The sequence below is a fragment of the Perognathus longimembris genome, chromosome 12, assembly GCF_023159225.1.
Source record: "Perognathus longimembris pacificus isolate PPM17 chromosome 12, ASM2315922v1, whole genome shotgun sequence".
NCBI lineage: Eukaryota > Metazoa > Chordata > Mammalia > Rodentia > Heteromyidae > Perognathus > Perognathus longimembris.
The window spans coordinates 199,065-225,434 of record NC_063172.1 but is presented as its reverse complement, the minus strand read 5'-3'; the positions used below and the strand labels follow the sequence as shown (position 1 = coordinate 225,434).

At 45.1% G+C, this 26,370-nt stretch overlaps 1 protein-coding gene across 4 annotated transcripts in view; it reads right to left on the bottom strand.

The window, feature by feature from the left end:
* Positions 1-26,370, bottom strand: part of Arhgap39 (Rho GTPase activating protein 39) — a 70,240-nt gene that overhangs the window by 26,067 nt on the left and 17,803 nt on the right. For 3 of the 4 annotated variants that reach the window (XM_048359102.1, XM_048359104.1, XM_048359103.1), the window contains exons 2-3: positions 9,384-9,553; positions 4,533-4,961 (exon numbers count right to left, since the gene is read on the bottom strand). In XM_048359102.1, coding sequence (XP_048215059.1) covers positions 4,533-4,961; positions 9,384-9,469 — 515 coding nt within the window. In that variant the 5' untranslated portion in view covers positions 9,470-9,553. Of the gene's footprint in view, positions 1-4,532; positions 4,962-9,383; positions 9,669-26,370 lie in introns of those variants that run through there. The other variant, XM_048359101.1, reaches the window with a different exon arrangement.

Here is a 26,370-nt window from a genome sequence, read left to right as displayed (position 1 = left end):
AAGGCTTCTGTCCATACACAGATAAGTCCATTTTCACTTTCTTCCTGCTTCTTCCTCAATCAATGTCATCTTTGTTGCACTCTGGGCACTTCTCATTTCTGAGGGCAGGGGCTCCACAGTTCCCATGAACAGAAGCCCTAAGCTTTGCTGGCAATTACCAAATGTCAACTCACACTACGTCCAACATCCATGTCCACCTGGCTTCACTCTTCACCAGTACCCAGCCAGCAGTCTATATTCCAAATGGACCCCAACCTGTCTGTTCCAATCCTATTGCACTACATAGAACAACTACTTTCAACCTTTGTGATGGCTGCCCAACAGGTCCATTTCCATTCTGGGTTCCGTCTACATCACTCTTAGCAGGAACAAATGAACCTAGAGGTGTGAATCAGATACAATCTAACTTATCTCATGTATTACCAGGGTTCCCTTAAAGCCCCAAGAGGAAATAACTCTCCTCAGGAAGCCCTTCACCTAGGAGGCGTCTCATACAGCTCACATTTGCCTCAGTGATGCATCAACACATCTTTCTGAGCTCCACTCCCATCTTCCTCATGTCTGAGTTTCATCAGCACTTCTTTTGATTCCTCTCCTTTGATCTCCACACAGGTGCTCAGTCATGGCAACCTCATGAAGATAATCATGGATGCTGCCACTAAAACAGCAAGATGATTGGTACTAGGGTCATAGAAAGAAAGCCAAAGGTACTTCCAGGCCAGGCACACACTATATTCTTAGTTTTGTGAACAGAAACAAGTGTACAACACCAACCACTATGCAGACATAAACTTCCTGAAACTGGGGTATGGCTGACCAAGGGCTCTCACCACAGCCCATCTATTTGACTTGCCTGACTGTTGGGGACAGCTGTGCCTTTAAGAGGGGACGGCCCAGCTAGCCCATCCCCCCACCTTCCGGCTTCAACCGGAAGAGAAGCAAAGCAGCCCCGCCTCTTGGCTCAGCCATGTGTGTAATGGCGGAGACCCGGTCCTTGGGGGGCTGTGGTCTCTGCACATAGAGGAAGTTCCATGACATCACCAGATGGACAGTCCTTTAGCCAATCGTTAAGACCCAGTAGCCCCTCTCCTGCGCGCACCTCTGGGGGTATGAACTGTTAGCCCCTCCCCTGAATAAACCAGAATGCCCGAGGCTTTCTCCCGACCCTTGTCTTTCCTTGACGGGCATGGGGGTCTCACGAATGCGCATCACCTGAGGCTACCCGTGCACTCAGCTCCCGCAGTTATTTCCCTACTGGCCAGGGGGATGTGAGAGGGCAGCAGAGGACCACACACGGAAGAGTCAGAGAAGCCCAGGACCCCCCAATGTGGATAGGGGGCAGAGCGAAGCCCAGCAAATGGCGACCCAGACGTGGGGCAGGATGCCCACGGGGAAACAAGTCCAGAGTTGTCGGTAGCTCTCAGAAAAATGGGAGTGAGTTCTCTGGAGCGCGTAATACCCCACCAGGTAGCAGAAAAGGTGGGGCAGAATTGATCCGTGTTCCAAGAGACAGGATCGGATTTTTGGGACACTTGGGCCAAGGGCCAAGGGATTTCTGCAGCCCACGGAGATGGGCACAAATGCGAGCCCTGGGTGGCACGACTAGCGAGCGGCGGCGGCTCCGTGTGCTGGGCTCTGGGGACGCAGGGCCCAGGGCATTTGGCCCGAATTCCGCGCCTACTGCGGGAGGTCACGGCCCTGGCAATGTTGGGACATGGCGGGTGCAAAAGCGACAAGGCTCATGGGGCGCTTGGAGCTCCCCTGCCCCCCCCCCCACTTTCCCCTTCTGCTTCTGGGGCCGCTGAGTGCGGTGGCGGCGGAAGTGCACAGAGCGGGTGGCTTGGTACCTGGTGGTATTGGCAGCAGCACGGCGGAGGTTTTGGGTGGAAACTGCCTTGCACTGGCTCCCTCCCTCCCCCCCCCCCCCCCCCCCCCCCCCCCCCCCGCCTCTGAGGCCGGGGAACTTACCAGGCTTGCCTGCCTACAATCTAAGGCTGGCTTTAAAGGAGACAAAAGGGTTCTCGGTTTTTGTCAATGTTCACTAGTTGGAGATTCATTAACTCTGAGGTCGCGGGCTAAATCCTAAACTTGGTTAACAGATGAAATAGATTCTAAATTTTCCCACCGCTGCAGTTGGGCAGGGACTCAGAGACTGACAGACCTCCAGCAACTTCACTGCAGCTGGGCGGGGCTAGCGCTTGTGTCAAAATAAATAAATAAATAAGAAAAAAAAAGAGAGGGGGAGAAGCCCCCATGATTAGTAAGGGTAGCTATGCTTATATTAAATATATTAAGAAATATCTTAAGAAATGTTAAATCTTCCCAAAACCGTGGGAAATAGCCTTGTTTATTCTTTTCCAGATTGGAAAACTAAACCCAGAGCACTTGCTCTGGAGAAATGTTCTTCTTGTTCTCTCTAGGAAAACAAGGACCATGCTGGATTTCTTCAACTCTTCCAAGAGAATATAGAAAGCCTGCCTGCATACAACAGCGGTAGCGGTAGGAGGCAACCCGCTTCCTTTCCCTCTTTGCTTTACAAACTCTTCTCAAGCATCTCTCGTGGCGCAATATTTCGCTGTGGCAGTGTCACCTACAGTTTTGTACAAAAAACTAAAGAAATTTTGCACCGTGTTCCTTCCTTTCCTCTCCCCTTGCTATTTGGTTTAGGGGCTCCGGTTGGAGGGAAATAGGAGCTGAGGGTTTGTTTTTTTTTTTTTTTTTTGGCCAGTCCTGGGCCTTGGACTCAGGGCCTGAGCACTGTCCCTGGCTTCTTCCCGCTCAAGGCTAGCACTCTGCCACTTGAGCCACAGCGCCGCTTCTGGCCGTTTTCTGTATATGTGGTGCTGGGGAATCGAACCTAGGGCCTCGTGTATCGGAGGCAGGCACTCTTGCCACTAGGCTATATCCCCAGCCCGGAGCTGAGGGTTTTGACACTCAACCGCAATGTTTCATGATAAAAATGTTTTAAAAAGTAAGCGCAAAGGTTTAGCGCCTTCGCCTCAATGTTTGTAAAAAAAAAAAAAAAAAAGAATGTTTTACTAACCACATGTATTTAAGTTACCAGCAGTGGACTACCAGAGTCGCCAGAACTTAGACCTGCTTCTACCTCACCGCCAAAAGAAGAATGATGTCTGCACTTATACCAAGTGGCATGGAAACAGACTAAGGACTCCAACTTCTCTGGACTGAGCCAAATGCATGGCCACTTTACCTACCCCTTCCCTTCGTGGAAGAGGCCCTACATATATGTCTTATGTCAGCATTTGCCTCATGCCTATATATGCCATATGTTTACAGCATCCCCTGCTAATTAAAAAAAAAGGGGGGGCAGATGTTGGGGACAGCTGTGCCTTTAAGAGGGGACGGCCCAGCTAGCCCATCCCCCCACCTTCCGGCTTCAACCAGAAGAGAAGCAAAGCAGCCCCCACCTCTTGGCTCAGCCACGTGTGTAATGGCGAAGACCTGGTCCTTGGGGTGCTGTGGTCTCCGCCCATGGAGGAAGTTCCGTGACATCACCAGATGGACAGTCCTTTAGCCAATCGTTAAGATCCAGTAGCCCCTCCCCTGAATAAACCAGAACGCCCCTGAGGCTTTCTCCGGGACACCCACGCGCCCGTGTCTTTCCTTGGTGGGCTTGGGGGTCTCACGACTGCGCGTCACTTGAGGCTACCCGTAGACTCCGCTCCCGCAGTTATTTCCCTACTGGCCAGGGGGATGTGAGAGGGTGGCAGAGGACCACACACGGAAGAGGTAGAGAAGCTCAGGACCTCCCCATGTGGATGGGGGGGCAGAGCGAAGCCCAGCACCTGACCATATATAGACAAAGTCATCTGCCCAAACTTCAGTCCTCCCCCTGTGTAACAAGATCCAAGACAATCAGTCTGGTTTAGGCACAGGTGGTGCCAGTAAAGTTATGGTCCTTATGGATCCCCAGGCTGAGCCCAGAAAGGGTGGAATTATGATTGTATTTTTGTCTTTGGCTTTTTTTTACTTCACAGGATCTGATCAACTAATTAGCTCCTGACCCTAGATTGTGGTTAATCACAATGTGAACTAAGAAAAATGATAGTCAGGGGCTGGGACTACGGCTTACCTGTAGAGTACTGGCCTAGCATGCATGAAGCCCTGGGTTCAATTCCTTAGCACCACATAAACAGAAAAAGCCAGAAGTGGCACTGTGGTTCAAGTGGTAGAGTGCTAGCCTTGAGCAAAAAGTCAGGACAGTGCCCAGGCCCTGAGTTCAAGCCCCAGGACTGGCAAGAAAAAAAAAAAAAAGCACTGAGAAATGATAGTCTGTTGGGTGGTCTGGGAACTAGCTGGGTTACTGACCTGAGGCCACTCAGCAGCAAAAGGAGATCCTAGCAGAAAGATCTGAAAATTCTCTTTATTGCTAGTCACAAGAACTAAAGAGAGTACTTACTAAGAAACAAAGTGGCAGACAGCCTACTACCTGCACCCACATTCAGGCCTACCGATCCATCCTGCCCTGCTCTGCCTTGCCCTGCCCATTTTTAGAGGCCCAGCCCCCTCACCTGCTGCTCTCTTCCTTCGAGGTCCCCAGTGTGGCTGGTCGACCGGCCCTGGCCTGAAGCTCCTGTGCCCTTTCAGTGGCAGCATCAGGCTCCGGTTCCAATGAGGATCCTGTGCTACCATCACGGCTGCCTCGCCCAGGGCTGCTGTCAGCAGAGACACGCGGGGACTCAGTGTTCTGCTTCAGTGTCTGCAGCTTGGCAAGTGGGATGATGTCACAGTTCTGTGGGCGATGCCACACAGTGCGCTGCGAAGCAGCACTGTAGTAGTAGAAGCGTGATGTGTTGGGGTCAAAGAGCTCCCACCACTGGTCCTCGCTGGTACGTTTGATGCGCACGCCAGCAGGTGGGTCCCACACACACTCACCAGTGACCAGATTGGCATACATGCGCTCACGGGTGCGTGGCTCGATGATCTCTACCCACTCCAGCCTGTGGGGACACAAGTGTTAGTCAGCCAGGACCCTCCCCTCCCCGCACATTACCATCTGCCCATCCCAGTCTGCAGTCAGCCACCATAGCAAGAGCACCAAGTCTTTGCACTACAGGGACTGGGGCTTGGCCCCTACAAAGTGCTCATGGCTCCCAGTGCAACAGGACCCCCAACTCTGACAGCCCTAAGGAGCTCTCTGAACTCTCCTCCTCCACTTTAAAATTTTTGTTTTTCATAATCTGAAACTGTAACTTGAACTTGATACCTGATGCTCTGGCTCATTGGCTAGTGTTCTACTATGCCTCCAACCCTTCCTCTAGCTTTGTAGCAACTTTTAGTTAGAAAAGAAAACTTGGAATGTAACATAAATTAACATATGCCCCACCAGACCATTTTAATGCAGGTATGTATGATGTCAGGTTAACATTTTCTTAAATATACATTCCAGAAAAGAAATCCTTCAAAGGTACAGAGGGCCCCTCAGTGTGGACTTTGCCTCTGTCCTGCTGTCTTGTGCATCATTCTTCCATGGGCCTGGTCTGTCACTAGGCTGGTTACATTTGTTGCCAAAATAAGGACTTAGGATAGAAGGGGAAGAGGCAGGAAGCGAGCCTGATGGCAATACTCCCACAGTTCTGCCAAGACAGTAATAAACAGAAGAAGTCATCTGCTGTTCCTGGCTCTTACTGAGCTAATGTGGCCCTAGACCGCCGGAGTTGCTCTGAAAACAAATGCCCTCATGAACTCATGGCTCCAAGTAGACTATACACATTCCATATCTTTTTCTTTTTCTTTTTTCCTTCTCTATTTGTTCTTTTCTCTTTCCCTTCCTACCTTCCTTTCTTTTTGTGCCAGTACTGGGGTTTGAACTCAGGGACTAGGCACTATCCCTTAGCTTTTTTGTTCAAGGCCGGCATTCTACCACTTGAGCTATAGCTGCACTTTCAACTTTTTGGTGATTAACTGGAGATAAAGAGTTTTTGGTAATAGTCCTAGGGATTGAACTCTGGGTATGGGTGCTGCCCCTGAACTTTTCTGTCTCAAGGTTAGTGCTCTAACACTTGAGCAGTAGTTCTACTTCTGGCTTTTTGGTGGCTTATTGCAGATAGAAGTCTTATGGCATTTCCTACCTGGGTTGGTTTTGAACCGCAATCTTCAGATCTCAGCTTCCTGAGTAACTAGGATTACAGGCATGAGCCACCAGTTCACAGTATTATTTTTGAGATTGGGAAAAATAAAAGGCATGTTTAAAATAAATGGGACATTATCTTCTATAAAACAGTGCATGAATTTTTTGTTTGTTTTGTGTGTGTGTTTTTTCCCCCTGGTCCTGGAGCTTGAACTCAGGGTCTGGGCTCTGTTCTTGAGTCTCTCTAGTGCTCAAGGCTAGCGTACTTCCAGCTCCAGTGCACTTTGGGATTTTTCTGAGTATTTTGTTAGAGATAAAAAGTCTCACAGACTTTCCTGCTCAGGTTAGCTTTGAACCATGATCCTCTGATCTCAGCCTTCTGAGTAGCTAGAATTACAGGTGTGAGCTGCTGGTACCTGTCTCACTTTTGGTTTTTTGGTTGTTGTTTGTTTGTTAATTGGATATAAGAGTCTCAAAGATTTTTCTGTCTGGGCTGGTTTCAAATCATGATCCTCAGATCTAAACCTCCTAAGCAGTTAGAGTTATAGTTGTGAACCATCTGTGCCAGGCTCAAAGTGTCGGACTTTAAAATGTTTTCTTGTTTTGCAGTACTGGGTCTTGAACCCAGGGCTTCACATACTTTAGTCAGTACTTTTTTCTTTTGCCAGTTCTGGGCCTTGGACTCAGGGCCTGAGCACTGTCCCTGGCTTCTTTTTGCTCAAGGCTAGCATTCTGCCACTTGAGCCACAGCACCACCTCTGGTCATTTTCTGTATATGTGGTGCTGCGGAATTGAACCCAGGGCTTCATGTATACGAGGCAAACTCTCTTGCCACTAGGCCATATTCCCAGCCCCTCAGTACTTCATTTTTTTTTTTTTTTTTTTGGCCAGTCCTGGGCCTTGGACTCAGGGCCTGAGCACTGTCCCTGGCTTCTTCCCGCTCAAGGCTAGCACTCTGCCACTTGAGCCACAGCGCCGCTTCTGGCCGTTTTTCTGTATATGTGGTGCTGGGGAATCGAACCTAGGGCCTCATGTATCCGAGGCAGGCACTCTTGCCACTAGGCTATAGCCCCAGCCCAGTACTTCATTTTTAAAACAGAGCCTCAGTGATTTTGCCAGGGCTGGCATCCAACTCTTGATCCTCCTGCCTCCACCTGTTCTTGAGTAAATGGGATTATAGGTGACACATGGGCACAGTTAAGACATTAAGGTTTTAAAGATGTAGTACTGTGTTTCCATTAAACTTATGCACTTGTGATGGCCATGGCATGTACAACTCATATGGAGCACAGGGTATAACAAGGAGCAAACCCTGCAGGCAGGTTTTAATGTGAATGCAAAATTAGATGAGGAAGGCCTATCATAATTCACGAGTTAAGCTATGTACCCTTTATTAAAATGCCTCATATCTGCTTCTATATGTATGTTTGTATAGGAAATCACTGGATGTAGAAAGCCAAAGATAAAGCTTTTTTTTTAATGTAGTAGAATTTCTTTCTTCCCTTTTTAAATTTATCTTTTTTTTCCAACTTTGAAATTTCCACGTATGTGGTTTTTACTTCTTCTTGATTGTGAATGTGGTCAAGTATTTTTCTCATATTCACGAACCATTTATATTCCCATTTATGAAATGCACAAGATTTTTCCTGTTGAATTTTTACTTTTACTGATCTGCATGAGTTGTATTTTAAATATACATATTCTAGATAATGACACCCCCTTAGTTATGTGCTACAAAGAACTACTGCTTGCCTTGTATGGAAGGGGTAGTACTGAGGTTTGAGCTGAGGGCCTTGTAGGAAGGTATTCATTCCGTTTAGCTATTTTTCAGACAGGGTACTGCGTTTTTGCCCTGGGGCTTGCCCTGGATTATGATCCTTGTATCTATACCCTCCCACATTGAGCTCATAGGTGCATACCACCACATCCAGCTTGTTGGTTGAGATGGAGGCCTTGCTAATGCTTTCCCTGGGCTGGCTTTGAAACACATGTCTTCAGATCTCTGCCTCCCAAATAAATGGGACTATAACTGTATACCATGACAACGTGGCTTTTGTCTATTCTTACCCCATTTTCCTTCCTTATAATTGATTAAGCATTGGACTGTCAACTTTGTATGCAACCCTGCTGACATCTTTGTTAGATATATATTAATATTAATGATGAATTTAGCTCCATCTTTTTTTTTTTTTTTTTTTTTGGCCAGTGCTGGGGCTTGGGACTCAGAGCACTGTCCCTGGCTTCTTTTTGCTCAAGGCTAGCACTCTACCACTGAAGCCACAGTGCCACTTCTGGCTTTTTCTATATATGTGGTGCTGAGGAATCAAACCCAGGGCTTCATGTATAGAAGGCAAGCACTCTACCACTAGGCCATATTACCAGCCCCTGTCTCCATCTTATGGTACTGTTGTCTTCCACTCATGCTATGGCATGTCCATCGCCTCTCTAGGTCTAAGGGTATGAGCACTGTATGCTTTCAACACACATCTCTTTGGTTCCATTTGATCTACTGGTGCATATCCTAATCTCTGTGGGGAGAGGGAGGTAAATTCAGAAGCCAAAGATAAATTGGCAGACAAATCCTCTTATATAGGGAAGAGGCCAGGGTCTGGAAGCTGCAAGGGCCAAAAGAGAATTAGTTGGCACATGGGCCAGGATAGCAGAGATCAAAGTCTTATGTCAACATCCTATCTACTCACAGTGGTAACATGTGTCCTGGTTATATGAAAGTTATCTGATGGACATACACTCAAGCATCAGCAGCCTAGGGCAAAATACATGTGACCTAACTCCAAGTGACTCTGAAGAGGGGGCTGAGTAACAGATGCTAACAACTCTGGGGAAGTCACACTAGCCTTCCTGAGCACATTCTTATTCTGGCAGCTTTTCTGTATTCATGGAATTATGTCCAGATAATAAGCTCAAAATCAGGAAAATAAAAATAAGGAGCCATGGCTGCCATCATCCACATGAATGAATACACAGGCCAAAGAATTTGGTCCAGCACAGGAGCTTATGTGTCCAGCCCCAGCTTCAAGGCCCTCAAAGGATCTTGACCATGCTGGCCTCTGGCAAACATAGCAGCCATCCCTGTGGCTAGGGATTGCCTTGGTATGTGGAAATTGTAGACACAGAAGGCCAAACTGGTGAGGCCCTGTGAGAAGGTACATGTGGGTGGCCGTAGTGTGGGGCTGGGAGAACCCTACAACCATGATGTCTTCCCTAAGAAGAACCTTTTCCTTCTATTCCTAGGGCCTGGACACCTCAGCAGGGGTAGACAGTGCTTCCTTACCTGGTGCTGGACCCTGGAATCCTGGGGTCCTGACCATCGATATGATGGCTCCTGCATTCGTAGTCCTGTGTCTGTGACATTGCCATTTGCTTCAAGTGCACCAATGTAAACGGACTTCAGAGGATTCTGAGGATGCCTCCTTCAGCCCCAGACTTCAGGGAAGGGGTGCACTAGAAAGAGGAAAATGGTATGACTTCAGCAACAACTTCACCCATTCAGCAGTGAGTGAGAAGCTGACCTGAGTGAGAAGCTCTCCTCCCAGGATTGCTGCTATATCCTGCCCCTTCTGTGCAGCAGGACAACTTGGTGTAGGCCAGACAAGTACAGATGGAGATTAGAAACTGCAGGGTTAGGGATGCAGAGGACCACCTGGGCCTGATCATCCTCATTTGCACATGACATTTATACCTATGCCTCCAACTCAGGACATTATACATACCCAGTAGTCACTATGCAGACAGGACAGCACTCAGAAACATGCTAGGCACATGTAGCTCTCTTAACCTGTGATATGTATCAGCCATTCACAGATGTGCTACACCAGCCACATATACATATGAGAACAAAACCTTGGTCCTATGTTCATGCAAGACACAAAACTAATTCTCAATAAATTGTGGGTTTGAAGGTTAAAAATTCCAGGCACCAATAGCTCATGCCTGTAATCCTAGCTACTCAGGAGGCTAAGATCTTAGGATCGCAATTCAAAGCCAGCCCAAGCAGAAATTTCCATGAGATTCTTATCTCCAATTAACCACCAGAAAACCGGAAGTGATGCTGTAGTGGTAGAGTGCTAGCCTTGAGCTGAAGAGCGAAGGGACAGCACCCAGGCCCAGAGTTCAAGCCCCATGACCACCACCACCAACAAAACACCAGATAGTGTGTGTGTGTGTGTGTACACGCAAGTGTGTATATGTGTGTGCACATGTATGTATGTGCTGGTACTGGGGCTTGAACTCAGGGCCTGGGAACAGTCTCTGAGCTTTTCCTCAAAGCTAAAGCTCTACCACTTGAGCCACAGCTCCACTTTTGGCTTTGGTGTTTAATTGGAAATAAGAGTTTTACAGACTTTCTTGACTGAGCTTGCTTTGAACCATCCTATCATCCTCAGACCACTCATGCCTTTAATCCTAGATACTCAGGAGGCTTTTTTTACTTACAAAATACTTTTTTCCCCCCAGTCATGGGGCTTGAACTCATCCTGGGCACTGTCCCCGAGCTCTTCAGCTCAAGACTAGCATTCTAAATCTTGAGCTACAAAGCCACTTCCAGTTTTCTGGTGATTAATTGGAGGTAAGAGTCTCACAGACTTTCCTGCTTAGGCTGCCTCTGAACTGTGATCCTCAGATCTCAGCCTTCTGAGTAGCTAGGATTATAGGTGTGAAGCATTGATGCCCGGCTAAGATACTTTTTTATTAGCAACCAAAAACCTCAAGAACAGTGCCCAGGTCCTGAGTTTAAGCCTCAGGACTGGCCTTATAAAAAGCTCAGGGACAGCACCCAGAGCCGATCTCTCTCTCCTTTCCCTTTTCCTCCTCTCTCTCTCTCTCTCTTTCTCTCTCTCTCTCTCTCTCTCACACACACACACACACACACGTACATGCAAACAAAAACAAGAGTGATAAGAGAAGAAAAAGCAGTGATAGTGGCAGCTAGGCATTGTGGTACATACTTACTATCCCAATACCTGGGAGTTCTGTAGAAGTATGATAAATTTGAAATCTGCCTGGGCTACACAGAGAGGCCCTGTCTCAAAGAGAAAAAAAATGGCAAGTATATACTGGGAAATATGCTTTACATGGAATATGCACAAAGCATGGTGTGTTCGACCTGACAAAGAGCCACACCCAGAACATTAAAAAAAGATCCTTACAAATAAATGAGAAGGGCAGAAAACCGACAATCCTAGAGATGTACTCAGCTTCATTCCTCATCAAGGAAACACTCATCAACAACATAATACGAAACTTGTGCCAACAAATGCTGCTAAATTACAGCATTTCTTAACACCAAACACACACACACACACACACACACACACACACACACACACACACACACACCCCTGCCAACCCAGGATATCCTCATGAAACAGCCCCCGTGCTCTCGGAGACTATCATGACATTGCATATGGGATCTACTGAGAAGCAAGCATCAACAATAAGTATGCCTTCCAAACTTGACAATGAGAGCAAGAAGGCAGACACAACTGTACTTACCATGAGGTTCCCTTTCATAAAGTTCACAATCAGGTAAAAATAGATGCAGTTGTCAAGAATCAGAACCAGTGGTTTCTTGATCAGCCATGAGAGGAGTGGCCCATGGATGTCACCCTCCTGTCTCCAGCCAGGGTGCATGCATGGGCTTCCACTTCTGTGGACCTCCTCCCAGCTCCCAGCCCATTTCTGGCTGGTATCAGGACTCAGCCCTCCCAAGTAGGAGGACATCCCATGGGTACTAACAGGAAATTTGAAAAGGTTCAAAGCACTAGGTGAGGGCATAGCCAACCATGGAGGGCAAGACAAATCTAACTCAGGTCCAGCCAATTCTTTTACTTCCCAGAAGGTAAAGAATTCCTCTGGGAAGAAATGTCCCAAGCTTCTCCTTGCTGCCACTTGAATATCCAAATAAACATTTACATACATGCAAAGAGCTAGGAACACTGTTTTTGAACAAGAACCCAAATGTTCCTAATTTCTTGTTTGTTCAAGAGAAAGACAGGTTACCTTCCATTATGGCTTCAAACATTAAAAGAAAAAAAATCAACCAAGTTTAATGAAATTTTGAAAAACTTACAAGTTACCTACTATAGCAGGAAAGTAAGTCAAATAACCAACCATTTGTACGTATGCCTCTCTATCTACCCTTTCAAGCTGGCAAGGAGCAAAGATGTTCTGTGCACAGCCTGGGGCAGCCCAGATCATTGCTCACCGTTTTAGATCAGACCCAGCTTCACCTCAGATAGTTGCCTCTAGCCAGGACAATTTAGTGACCCTGTGTCAGAAGATAAGGCACTCTTGCTTTCCTTTCTGAGGGTTCTGATTATGTTAGCATCTTTGTATTTCCTTATGAATTTCAGAACCAGTTTCTTGGGCTCTACAGCAGTCTATGGGGACCCTGACTAGCCTGGTTGAACCTGTGGCCAGATGAAGAATAGCAGCAGCTGATCACCAAGTCTGAATAGCACATGACTTAATGTCCCTCCAGATCGTTAGGTCTGCTTTCTTCCAGCAGTTTTTTTTTTTTCTGTACTTCTAGTGTTCAAATCTTACATTTAGCTAAATGTACTCCTGTACTTTAAAGCATTTTTAGTTGTTTGTTTGTTTTGTCAGTTATGGGGCTTGAACTCAGGGCCTGGGTATTGTCCCTGAGATCTTTTGCTCAAGGATAGCACTCTACCTCCTGAACCACAGCTCCACTACCAGATTTCATGGTGCTTAACTGGAGATGAGACAGATGGGCTTTCCTCTCTGGGCTGGCTTTGAACTGTGATCCTCAGATCTCAGCCTTCTGAGTGGCTAGGATTACAGGTGTGAACCACCAGTGCCCATGCTATGGTCAATTCCCCTTGGTCTTTATTATCTCCTTTTTCTAGTATTGTTTTTTTTCAGGTGGAAGTAGGGTTTAGTGACTTGCATCTTTTTTTTTTTTTTTTGGCCAGTCCTGGGCCTTGGACTCAGGGCCTGAGCACTGTCCCTGGCTTCTTCCCGCTCAAGGCTAGCACTCCGCCACTTGAGCCACAGCGCCGCTTCTGGCCATTTTCTGTATATGTGGTGCTGGGGAATCGAACCTAGGGCCTCGTGTATCCGAGGCAGGCACTCTTGCCACTAGGCTATATCCCCAGCCCAGTGACTTGCATCTTTAAAAAAATAGCTTAGGAAACCAGGTGCAAATGGCTCACACCTGTAATCCTGCTACTCAGGGAGATGAGATCTATGGATCAAGGTTTAAAACTAGCCCAGGCAGAGAAATCCTGAGACTCTGTTTCCAGCTAACTAGCAAAAAGCTACAAGTGGAGATGTGGCTCAAGTGGTAGAGTTCGAGCCTTAAGCAAAAAATCCAAGTGAGAGTGGGAAGCCCTGAGTTCAAGCCCCAATACTGGCACACTCACAAAAAAGTTTTTAAACCTAGTTTATGTGTTTCCTGTTGAAGTTTCCCTGGATACAGCTTCTGACACACTGCTTAATTTCAAAGTACTGTATTTTCATTTAACTCCATTCAAAAGCTTTCTAGTTTCTCTTTTGGCTTCTTCTTCAATTCATAGCTTATATAAAAGTAATTACCCAATAACTGCCAATTTTCCAGATACTGTTTTTTGTTTTTAACTTAGTTCCATTTATTTTGTAGGAACTAGGATTTCAACTCAAGGCCTCAAGCTTGCTGGGCTGGCCCTCTATCACTTGAATCAATATCCAACCCTACTTTTTACTTATTTTTGGAGATGGGGGTCTAACAGACTATGCCTGGACTGACTTTGAGTCACAATCCTCAAATCTCAACCTCCTGAGTAACTAGGATTACAGGTGTGAGCCACCAATGTCCAACAGTCCAACATTTTGCCAGTTAATTGTAAATGAGGTCTCAAAGACTTTTCTTCCCAGATTAGCTTCAAACCTACATCTTCAAGAAAGTGAGGCCTCCTGAGTAGCTAGGATTGCAGGTGTGACCCCGTATGACTCTAGTCTTCTAAGTATTACTCTACAAGAGCCAGGTCTTATAAAACAGGACAGTAGCCGCTCTTTTCTGTCTGACATTCTTTCTTGGACTGTGACTAGTCTCAAATTCTTGATGAGCTCCTGTTCCCCATTTTTCATTCTTTTTGTTCATTTCAGTAGGTTTCAAGAAGAAATTAGGAGGAATGTGTCTCTGCTTGGCCAGCATTTCTACAAGGCTTAAGGTCCATTCCCAAGCCATATATCAAGAGCTTTCCAAGTCCTGCACAATGAACTGGTTCACACTCTGAAAGCTCGACTGTGCTCTGGGCACACAATGGCCCATTCTCCCAGCCCCATGCCTATGGCCTGTTTGGGCACAGTGTAGACCCTGCAAGCAGCACAGTGCTTCTGGCAACATCCATTGCCTTTGACAATCTGCTCTCTCAGACTCTTTACTTCCCCAAGAGACAGCCACACTGCATCTAGCTCTGTGATCTAACTAGTGGGTAAGTCATGGGAACAATGCTGTTCATTAGGACCAGTTTTTGAAACTTTTCCTAGGAAGAGAAAAGGACCCCAGACTATACCCCACACAGAAAAGGAGTGTGGCTGGAGCTACTTTGTTGGTGCACACAAAGATTTCTGTTTGTTTATACATGTCCTCAGCACACAGACCCAACTGACAGGTGGCTCCTGCCTACACAGAAGCCTGGATAGGGTCCTGGTTTGCCCACAAATCATGAAGGGACACAGCCCACCACAAGCAGACACTATGAGTGAGAAATAAGAGAAGAGGGGCAGCCAAGCAACTACAGATCTGATGCTTTCCAGTGTTTGCCTTGTCTACCACTGAGTGTCTTGAGCTGATAACTACTCCCTCAGCCTCTTTCAGTACAACCCCCAATCCCTCTCCAGGATGTGAGAGAAGTCTGTATACTTTCAGACACCCTATCAGAATGGACTCTCCCGTAGGCATCCTTGGCATGGGAACAATCCCAGGTGAAGATGTAAAGTCTTTAGCAAGGGAAGGTTCAGCTGGGACATGGTGCCAGAGGCTTGAGCTCTATGAAGGAAGGAGAACAGGACTATAGCACTTTTCTTTTTCTTTTTCTTTCTTTTTTTTTGCCAGTCCTTGGGCTTGAACTTAGGGCCTGAGTACTGTCCCTGGCTTCTTTTTGCTCAAGGCTAGCACTCTAGCTCTTATACCACAGCACCACTTCTGGCTTTTTTTTCTATATATGTGGTGCTGGGGATTGAACCCAGGGCTTCATGTATGTGAGGCAAGCACTCTACCACTATACCATGTTCCCAGCCCCTAGCATTTTTTCTTATTAAGCCTTTTTATAAGAGGACTATTTGAAACTCATGGAAAAACAATGTCTGCGCTCACACTGTCCTCACGCCAGATGGCAGCTCAGTCAAAGAACTGTTTTAAAGTGAAATGGTTGTTTTCACAGAAGTCCTCTTTTGAATAACAATACTGACTTTTCATCTCACCTGTTGCTGGGGAGGGAGAGGAAAGGTGCCAGCACTACCCAGAGCCAGCACAGACATCTGAGGCTAGCTGGTACCACAAGATCCAGGAGCCCAACCCCCTCACTCTGCTCCTTACTGTAATCCTAACTACTCAGAAGGCTAAGATCTGAGGATAGTGGTTCAAAGCCCAAGCAGGAAAGTCTGTGAGATGCTTCTCTGTGGCTAAACACCAAAAAGCCCAAAGAAGAGCTGTGACTCAAGTGGTAGTGGCAGCATTCAGTGAAAAAGCTAAAGAACAGCACCCAGACCTTGGAGTTCAAGCTCCTATGCTGGTATGCTCGCACGCCCCCGCGTGTGCGCACACACATACACGCACACGCAAGCACAAAGGAAAACTTACTCAGTGTGGAGGAAAAAAACCTCTTAATAGTATAAAAGTTGAAAAGAAGCCAGGTATGATGGTATACATATATAATGTCAGCACTGGAGATGCTGAGGCAAGACAAGATCAAGAGTTTGAGGTCAGCTGGCCAGCTGGGTTAGTGAGATCATATCTCCCAAAACACAAAACAAGAGCAAAAAAAAGAATGCTGATAAAATCATGAAAAATGAACTCCAAGCTATGGAAACAAGAGGCCTCTCTTCTTTTGCTTTTAATTTTAAGTATTTTTTTATATTTTTATTTTTGATGATTCTTCTTTTCCTTATGTGTATTCAGGTACATATTTTCAGGAGGGTTGAGAGGAGGGTACAGAACTTGAGGGAAAAGGGTGAAAAAGTGCAGCAGTGGAATCCACTGGACGCTGGTGAAAGTGAACTAACTATACAACGAGTGAGTAGAGATGGGAGAGACTGGAAGTGAGGGAACAGAAGACATGTACAAAAGGAAATGTACTCATTACTGGACTCATGTAATTGTATTCCTTCTGTACATCACATCTATAGTAACAATAAAGTAAAAATTAATTTTTTAAAAGGATGAGCTGGGAGCCGATGGCTCACGTCTATAATCCTAGCTATTCTAAGATTAGAGGATTATGGTTTGACGCCAACCCAGGCAGGAAAGTCCATGAGACTCTTGTCTCCAATAAACTACTCAAAAAAAAAAAAAAAAGCCAGAAGTGGTGCTGTGGTTCAAGTGGTAGAGCACTCATCTTGAGTAAAAGCTCAAGGTCAGCGCCCAGGCCCAGAGCTCCAGCCCTAGGACCAGTAAAAATTAAAACCCAAGATCTAGCAAAGGGTAGAGGTGCTACCCACACACTAGCACCAGGCTCTCCTGTTAGTCTCCACCCCTGTGATGGCTGCTGCTCCTCCCACCTCTCACTGAAGAAAGTTCCGGTCATGAGTAGGCGATTAGGTTCTTGATTCCAACTTCCTACGCAGAGCTCTGGAACAGAGGACGCCCTGTGCTGTTCCTGACAGGGTCTGTTTGGAGAACAAGCCCAGAAACAGCAATCTGCTCCTGATGCCAGCAGCACCCACAAGACAATGTCCTCCCACACCTGCCATCTCCAGGGCTGGTGGGCCATGTGTGCAAGTATGTGCAAGTATGTCAGCTCATGGCCAGCTACTAGGTGAGCTACACGTCTTGCTGTACAGCCAGGCATTTGTCTCCACAGAGGATATAGGATCTGATGATGACAATAAGGGCGGGAAAGACATGGTACAGACTAGTAAGCCTCTACTGGCCGTATCTCCATCAAGGTAACCTTTGTGGTCTGGGGTGGGCCAAGCCTGTCATCACAGACCTTTCTACTTTCCAGGAGTATTCCCGAGAAAGTGACCAATACCTAAAAATGCCAGGAACAGGAACCATCCTAAGGAAGCTCTTGTTACTACCTGGTGCCCTCAAGGCCTGGTTTGCAAAGGTATAGTCAAAGGAGGGATTTGCTTACCACCCATCTGTCTCCTGAAGGGTCAGAGAAGTTCCTAGCCAGTCCCTATGTTTTCTGGTATAAACCACCTATCTTCTCCAAGTACCTCAGCAGCCTCATGGCTCAAAGGCCACAGACATTTCCGAAATGCAAAGCATGCCAGTTTTCAAGGGCAGCAAAAACCATGTAAGTCACTTAGGGAGGACACCAAAGACAAGCAGCAAAAAACATCAACCAGTGTGTATTCCCAAGTCAGCCCAGTGCTTCTTAAAAATGTCTGCTCCAGGCACCAAGCAACTGTATAGCAATCAGCCATAGCCCTTTCCGGCCCCTACTTGCTGGAGAAAGTTCTAGGTAAATGTAAGTGACCACAGGTCTAAAGCTCATTTCTAACTTTCTGTGATATCTTTTTTTTTGGCCAGTCCTGGGGATTGAACTCAGGGCCTGAGCACTGTCCCTAGCTTCTTTTTTTGCTCATAGCTTTCTTAAGGGATAAAACCATAGTTCTAGGCAAATTTGTGGCAGAGTCAGTTCAGCAGTTGGCTCAGGGTGCTCATCTTTTGCAGAAGTGCTGAGTGAGGATGGCTTAGTCAGGAAGACTGATAATTATTAAGAGTCATTATGAAAATAATCTATTTCAAGGAAAAAGAAAAATCTATCGCATAGAGTACAGGGGAAAAATGATGAGGTCAGGGATACAAACAGAAAACAGAGAAGATGGAGATCCAAACACCCACAGCTACTGCCTTTGGCTGCCTAGGAAAGTCACTTCCAGTTACTTATTGTGGTCCCGTCAAACTGAGTACACAGCTGAGAAACATGTCTTCTTCATACTTCACAGTGAGCTCAATCTTCAGAGACCCCTGCCAGAACTTCCCCGCTTGGCCTCCACCATACACTTACAACTTTCAAACTAGCTTGAGACTAAACCACAGCAGGTAACAAGAGATGTAGGAGACTTCTAAAAGTAATAGAGCCCTGCCATTACTAAAAGAAAAGAAATAGAAAGGGCCAGAAGAAAAGTCAACCTTGGTTGGAGATCTGTTCCACTCTTAGACTGAAGTCAGTGTTATTGGAGAGAATAATTACATTGACAGAAGAATGAGCTAGAAAGCTGTGAACCACCCTCTGGAGAAAAATGAGAAGGAACTGATACCAAATAGAAACCTGTGTAAGCTGACAAATTCAGAGTACAAGAGGGTAAAGACTAAACACAACTATGAACCTGGAGAAGAGAGGGGAACACATGGAGTGGCCAGGCCTCTGAGGGACTTGGCATGCAGCTGGCCTTGAGTTTTACTTACCACTTTGAGGAAAGAAGGAGAGGGAATAATCTATATGGAGAAATCGTGAAGTCATACATAGGAGGCTTTTCAGCAGGCTGGAGGAAAAGTTGCCATCCAGCACTTGGGGCACAAGAGAAGTCCTAATTGCAGATTGGCCCCCTGAAGTCAGGCTGTTAGAAACATGGTGATGGTGCTGCCATCAGACTTGAGGGTCCTAAAACTGAAGCATTTGGGGAAGGCACAAATGTAGATGAATTTTAGGTGCATTATGTAGTTTTTAGCTTGTTGTTTTTGTTTTTTTAATCAGAGTCTCATTATATAGCCCAGTCTAGCTTGGAGCTTGTCATTCTCCTGCCTCATACTCCTTCCAAGTGCAAGGATTATAAGCATGTATCACTGCATCTGGCTGAATTTAGATTTTGCCAAATAAATTGGACATGTTAAAATATCCAGGACAACTTCTATAGGGGACAAGTGACCAAGTTTTAGTATACAGTGAAGAAAAAATGAAAAATAGTTAAAAGGGTCAAGAAAGGAGGAAGAAAAAGCAAGCAACTCATCCCTAAAATGACATGAGGTAGAATACAAAGTAAGGTAGCAAAAATAAGTTCAAACAAAGTATACTTATTAAACATGGATAAATAGATGGTCTAGCTAAAGTAGAGGTCCCCTAGGACCACATTACTGGGTCTTTAGGTTAAATAAGATTACTCTATAATGTTCACAGAACACATGCCCGAGAACAGATCTCCCTCACTGAGTGATGCATGACTTCATATCATGGTAGACATATCTCAGACATAAGGGAATACAGCTCAATGGGAGAGAGTGTTTCCTTATTTAGCATTTGTGAGGTGTTGAGTTCAACTCCAAAAAGACAGAGAAAACAATAACACAGGGAAATTCAGAAAACCATGAATGGGAAAGTCAGGCAGCTCTGCCAATGCTGGAAAAGACCTCTTCAACAGAGAGAACAAATGGACTCCAGATCTGGTGCCCAACCTCATAATACAAAACACAAGGGACCCAAGTCAAAGGAGAAAGGAGATTTAACATCTGTAGTGGCGGGAGACTGCAAACCAACTGGCTCACTTCTATCTTGTGGGTGTGTAGAAAACTGTGCCCAGGAAGCAGTAACACTTGATTCTTTCAGCTGTGCATGGAACATTTCTGAAACTGACCACATACCAGGCATAAGCAAGTTCCCAACAAATGTCAAAGAGCAACCCAGCCAGGCCCCTTGCCAAGTGCTTATGCCAGATTCATGAACACTAAACCAGCATTACAAAGAATATTAAAGGGAAGCATACAATGTGAAGAAATTAATCAGTAAAAAAAAATACATTAGACAAAAATCATTAGAAGACCAGTTTTGTAAGCACAGGAAGAGTAAAGAAGCAAAATATAGGAAATCAAGAAAATGTCAGGAAACATGACACATCTCTCTATAATAACCTTCAACATTAATGGACTCAATTCCCTGATCAAAAGAAGTAGAGAAGCAGATTGCATTAATAACAACAACAAGAAGATCCAGCCAGGTGCTGGTGACTCATGCCTATAATTCTAGCTACTCAGGAGGCTGAGATCTGAAGATCATGGTTCCAAGCCAGCCCAGGCAGAAAAGTCCCCATGAAACTCTTTATCTCCAATTAACCACCCAAAACCAGAAGTGGCACTGTGGCTCAAGTGGTAGAGCACTAGCCTTGAGCAAAAAAGGTCAGGGACAGCGCCGAGGCCCATAGTTCCAGAGTTCAAGCCACAGGTCCAGCAAACACACACACACACACACACACACACACACACACACCAAAACCAAGATCCATCCATTTGTTGTCTCCCAGAGAACCATTTCATAGTCAAAGATAAAAACAAATTCCAAGTGAAGGACTAGAAAAAGATCTTTCATGCAAATACATCCTGCAAGAAGGCAGGAGCAGCCATATTGGTATCTGATGAAATACATTTTTCATTAAATTAAATAGGAAGAGACAAGGAAGGCCATTACATATTAATAAAGGGAATGATCCATGAAGAGGAAATCACAGTGGTCAAAACTTTTGCACCAAACAATGAAACACCAAATACGTTAAATGCTTTTGGACTTACAGAACATGATATGTGGGGCACGCCCAGATGCCTTGCCTCAGAGGAAGTCCCAGCCCGCCCCGCCTGTTTCCCAGCTCTGGGGTCACTGTGGCTATTATGCTGGAAAGGCGTTTTAGCTGGCCATGCCTCCCAGCCTTGGGACCACGTGTGGCCAAGATGGCGCCTGGTGAACCTGGAGGCGGTCCTGTGGGCTGTGACTTAAAATAAGGCCGCCTCTTAAGATTGGTCCCTCGGCCCTCCACCCTTGACAGACAGCTCAGGCCGTCCCTCTCAGTCCCTAGATAGGTGCACGTATACCCCTCCCCTTCCTGCCGATCTTTGACCTCATTGGCTCCTGTACCTTATTTAAGAGCGGGATCAACCTCAATAAATGAGACTTTGCACTGACTTAGCTCACAGGCCATCTGTTTGTCCTCCGGTGAGGGAAGGCTGGGTGCGGTTGGTCTGTCGACCCTTTCTGGTCAGGGCGTGTTTCCCCATCTCTCCTGCAGGTCAGGAGAGTGTGGGGGGCTAGAGACCCCGACAATGATAGACCCATACACAATAATAGTGGGAGATGTTAATACTCTGCCCTCACCAAAGGACAGGTCAGCCAAACAAAAGATAAGCAAAGAAGCCTCTGAACTAAATGACACCACAACCCAAATGGACTTACCAGATAGTTACTGAATATTCCACACAACAATGGCCCAATTCACATTCTTCTCAGAAGCACATGGAACATTCTCCAAAATTGATCATATCATAGGACACACAAAGAACTTAAGCAAATACAAGAGGATTGAGATAACTCCTCACATCCAATCCAATCCAAAGTGGGATCAAACTAGGTCTAAACAACAAAACATTGCAGAAAGCACTCAAACATGGAGAGACAGAATAACACACTACTAATACCTGGTCATAGAATAAATTAAGAAAGAAATTAGAAAGATCTTACAATCCAATGAAAACACATCACAATAGAACTTCTGGGATACAAAAAAAGCAATGCTGGGAGGAAAGTTTGTAGCTCTAAGTGCTCACATAAAGAAAACGGAAGCCAGGCACTGGTGGCTCAAACCTGTAATCCTAGCTACTCAGGAGGCTGAGATCTGAGGATCGCAGTTGGAAGCCAGCCCAGGTGGGAAAGTCCGTGAGACTCTTTATCACCAATAAATTACTCAGAAAAAGCTAGAAGTGGCACTGTGGCTCAAGTGGTAGAGTGCTAGTCTTGAGCAAAAGAAGCTCAGGGACAGTGCCAGACCCAGAGTTCAATCCCCAGGTCCAGCAAAACAAAAACAGAAACAGCTCAAGTAAATACCCTCATGATGCAAATAAAACTGCTAGAAAAGCAAGAACAAATCAAACTCGAAACTACTAGAGAGATGGAAAAGAGGACAGAAATTAATGAAATAGAGACTAAAAAACTGTACATAAAAATCAATGAAACAAAAAGCTGGTTTGATGAGAAAAATAATAAAATTGACAGATCTCTAGCAAGACTGACCAAAAAGAGACTAGATTAAAATAAACAAAATCAGGGATGCCACAGGAAATGTTACAACAAACATACAAGAAACCCAAACAATTATAAAGGACTTCTTTCAAAACCTATACTCAAAACCTAAGGGTTGGGAAGGTGGCTTAGTGATAGAGTGCTTGCCTACCATGCATGAAACGCTGGGTTCGATTCCTCTGCCAGAAGTGGTACTGTGAAATCTTCCAACAAGGAAAAGCACAGGCCCAGATGGATTCACTGCTAAATTCTATAAGATTTTTAAAGATGAACTAAGACCAACACTCCTCAAGCTTTTCCATGAAATAGAAAGAGGGAGCAATTCCAAACTTATTCTATGAAGCCAATATCACACTGATCCCCAAACCAGGAACGATCCAACAACAACAACAAAAAAACGAACTACACCCAATTTCTCTGATGAACACAGATGCAGAGCTTTTCAATACTACCCAATAGAATCCAGAAACAATTTTTTTTTTTTTTGGCCAGTTCTGGGCCTTGAACTCAGGGCCTGAGCACTGTCCCTGGCTTCTTTTTGCTCAAGGCTAGCACTCTGCCACTTGAGCCACAGCGCCACTTCTGGCTGTTTTCTGTATATGTGGTGCTGGGGAATTGAACCCAGGGCCTCATGTATACGAGGCAAGCACTCTTGCCACTAGGCCATATCCCCAGCCCCAGAAACAATTTTTTAAAAAATCATACATTATGGGCTGGGAATACAGCCTAGTGGTAGAGTGCTTGCCTTGTATACATGAAGCCCTGGGTTCGATTCCACAGCACCACATATATAGAAAAAGCCAGAAGTGGCACTGTGGCTCGAGTGGTAGAGTGCTAGCCTTGAGCAAAAAGAAGCTGGGACAGTACTCCGGCCGTGAGTTCAAGCCCCAGGACTGGTAAAGAAAAAAAAAAGCATACATTATAACCAAGTAAGCTTCATCCCACAGATGCAAGGCTGGTCTAACATAGCAAACCAAAAAATGTAATTCACCATGTCAACAGAATCAAAGACAAGAACCGCATGATCATCTTATTAGATACAGAAAAGGCCTTCAGCATAATAAAACATCTATTCATGTTTAAAAGCTTTGGAGAACCTAGGAATAGAAGCCACATTCCTCACAACAATAAAGGCTATATATGGCAGACCAACAGCCAACATCATACTGAATGGGAAAAAAGTAAAACTATTATTATTTTTTTTTTCCCTGTCCTGGGCCTTGGACTCAGGGCCTGAGCACTGTCCCTGGCTTATTTTTGCTCAAAGCTAGCACTCTGCCACTTGGGCTACACCGCCATTTCTGGCCATTTTCTATATTTGTGGTGCTTGGGAATAGAACCCAGGGCTTCATGTATACGAGGCAAGCACTCTTGCCACTAGGCCATATTCCCAGCCCCAGTAAAACTATTTTCTCTAAAATCAGGAACCATGTGGTTCTGGAATCCCTAGTCACAGCAATAAGGGAATAAATAGGACATAAAAGAGATTATATATGGAAAGAAGAAATCAAACTATCCCTATTTGCAGATGACATGATCTTATACCTAAAGGATCCCAAAAAACTCCATCCCCAAGTGCCTAGAACTGATCAACCACTTTGGCAAAATACCAGGATACAAAATTAACCCATAAAAATCAGTAGGAACAACAAAAGACATAGAATAGCCAAAGGAATTCTGTAAAACAAAGCAAAACAAAACAAAACAAAAAGCAATGTAGATGGAATCACAGTACCAGACCTCAAACTCTACCATGGAATAACAAAACAGCTTGGTATTGGCACAAAATAGACCTTCAATGGAACAGAAAACCCAGAAATAAAACTACATACTTACAGTTATCTGATGTTTGATAAGGGACCCAAAGATATACAGTGGGGGGAAAATAGCTTCTTCAGTAACTGGTGTTGGGAAAACTGGGTATCCATATGCAAAAAACTAAAAGTGGATCCCTGTTTGACACCATGTACTAATATCAATTCAAAGTGGATAAAAGACCTCAATGTTAGATCCAAAACTTTGAAACTACTGCAAGACAGAGTAGGAGAAACATTAAAACTTATAGGTATAGGTAGAAACGTCTTGAATAGAGTCCCAAGGGCACAACAGATAGGAGAGAGACTTGACAAGTGGGACTCCCCCCAAATAAAAAAAGTTTCAGCATAAGTAAGGACATAGTTACTAAACTAGAAAGATAGCCAACAAACTAGAAAAAAATCTTTACTAAGAATGTATCGGAGGGCTGGGGATATGGCCTAGTGGCAAGAGAGCTTGCCTCATATACATGAGGCCCTGGGTTCGATTCCCCAGCACCACATATACAGAAAAACGGCCAGAAGTAGCGCTGTGGCTCAAGTGGCAGAGTGCTAGCCTTGAGCAAAAGGAAGCCAGGGACAGTGCTCAGGCCCTGAGTCAAGGCCCAGGACTGGCCAAAAAAAAAAAAAATGTATCGGACAAAGGCCTAATATCTAATATACACATAGAGCTCAAAAAACAAACTCTTCCCAAACCTAATAAACGAATCACTAAATGGACAAGGCAGCTAAGGAGTGACTTCTCAGAAGATGAGGTAAGAATGGCAAAGAACACATGAGGAAATGTTTGTAATCCCTGGCTGTACAGGAAATGCAAATCAAAACAACTCATGAGCTTCCATTTCACCTCAGTAAGATTGGCCAATGTTGTGAATTCAAACAACAAATGTTGGTGGGGAGGTGAAGAAAAAGGAAAGTTCCTATTGCAATGTTGGTGGGAATATAAACTAGTACAACCACTCTGGACAGACGTCTGGAGGTTCCTCAAAAAACTAAATACAGACCTTCCCTACGACTCAGCCATACCACTCCTAGGCATCCACCCTGAACATCACGAGCCACGAAGTGATAAGGACACCTGCACTTCCATGTTCACTGCTGCACTATTCACAATAGAAACATAGAATATAGAAATATAGAAACAGCCCAGACATAGCCCCACAACAGATGAGTGGATCCAAAAAATGTGGAACAATGGAATTTGACACAGCCATTAGAAGGAATAAAATAATGTCATTTGCAGACAAATGGATGGAACTAAGAAATCATGTTAAGTGGGGTAAGCCAAGATCAGAGAGACAAAGGGCACATGTTCTCTATGATATGCAGACGTTAGCTCTAAAATGCACTGGGATTTAACAAATTACACAGGATTCTAGATATTTACACACAGTGAGACCAAAAGAGGATACTCTTAGTAAAAAACACAAAGCTAAAATGCTGAAGTGCCACTTCATATTTATATAAAATAATATGCATAGTGAAACAAACTCCAAGATATGGAAACAAAAGAAATTTTTGTTTTTAGTTTTTGATGATTTTGTCTTCTTTACCTTATGTACAATGTATTCACATGTTAGCTTTGTGAGGGTGGAGGGGAGGATACAAAACTTGAGGGGAAAAGGGTGAAAAGTACAGCAGTGGAACTCACTGGACACTGGTGAAAGTGAACTATGCAACTCATAGGTGGAGACAGGAGGATGGGACTGGGAGAGAATGAAGGAATAGAAGACACTGTATGAAAGGAAATATATATGTTACCTGACTCGTGTAACTGAAATCCCTCGGTACATCACTTCTATACAACAATAAAGTAATTTTATTTAAAAAAAAAAAAAGGAATTAGGCTAGTGGGTAAACAGAACAGACAAAAAGTCTCCCAGCAAAGCTGAGAGTAAAAGAGGAGAACAGGGCCTGCTGTCATGAAGAGTGTCATATATAAAAGGAAGAAAGGCAATGCTGTGCCCAAGAAGCACAAGCAACCTTGGCAGACACGACCACGCTGGGAGTCCCAATGAAGGCCTAGCACATGACTCCCAGGTGTGTGGGGCACTGGGAGCCAGTGATTGCTTTGGGCTTCACAATGGTCCAGGCCTCTCTACTGCTAGCTCAAAGGGGGAGGGAGCCCAGACCCAGGTGCTCCCAATACAAAGCTCCCTTCTCTATGATTCTATGTGTATTAAATGACAAGTAAAGGTAACTATAGAGACAGAAAGTGGCTATATTGTAGTCTAGAACTGGGCTGAAAATGAGCTAGTAGACTCTTTTTGAGGTG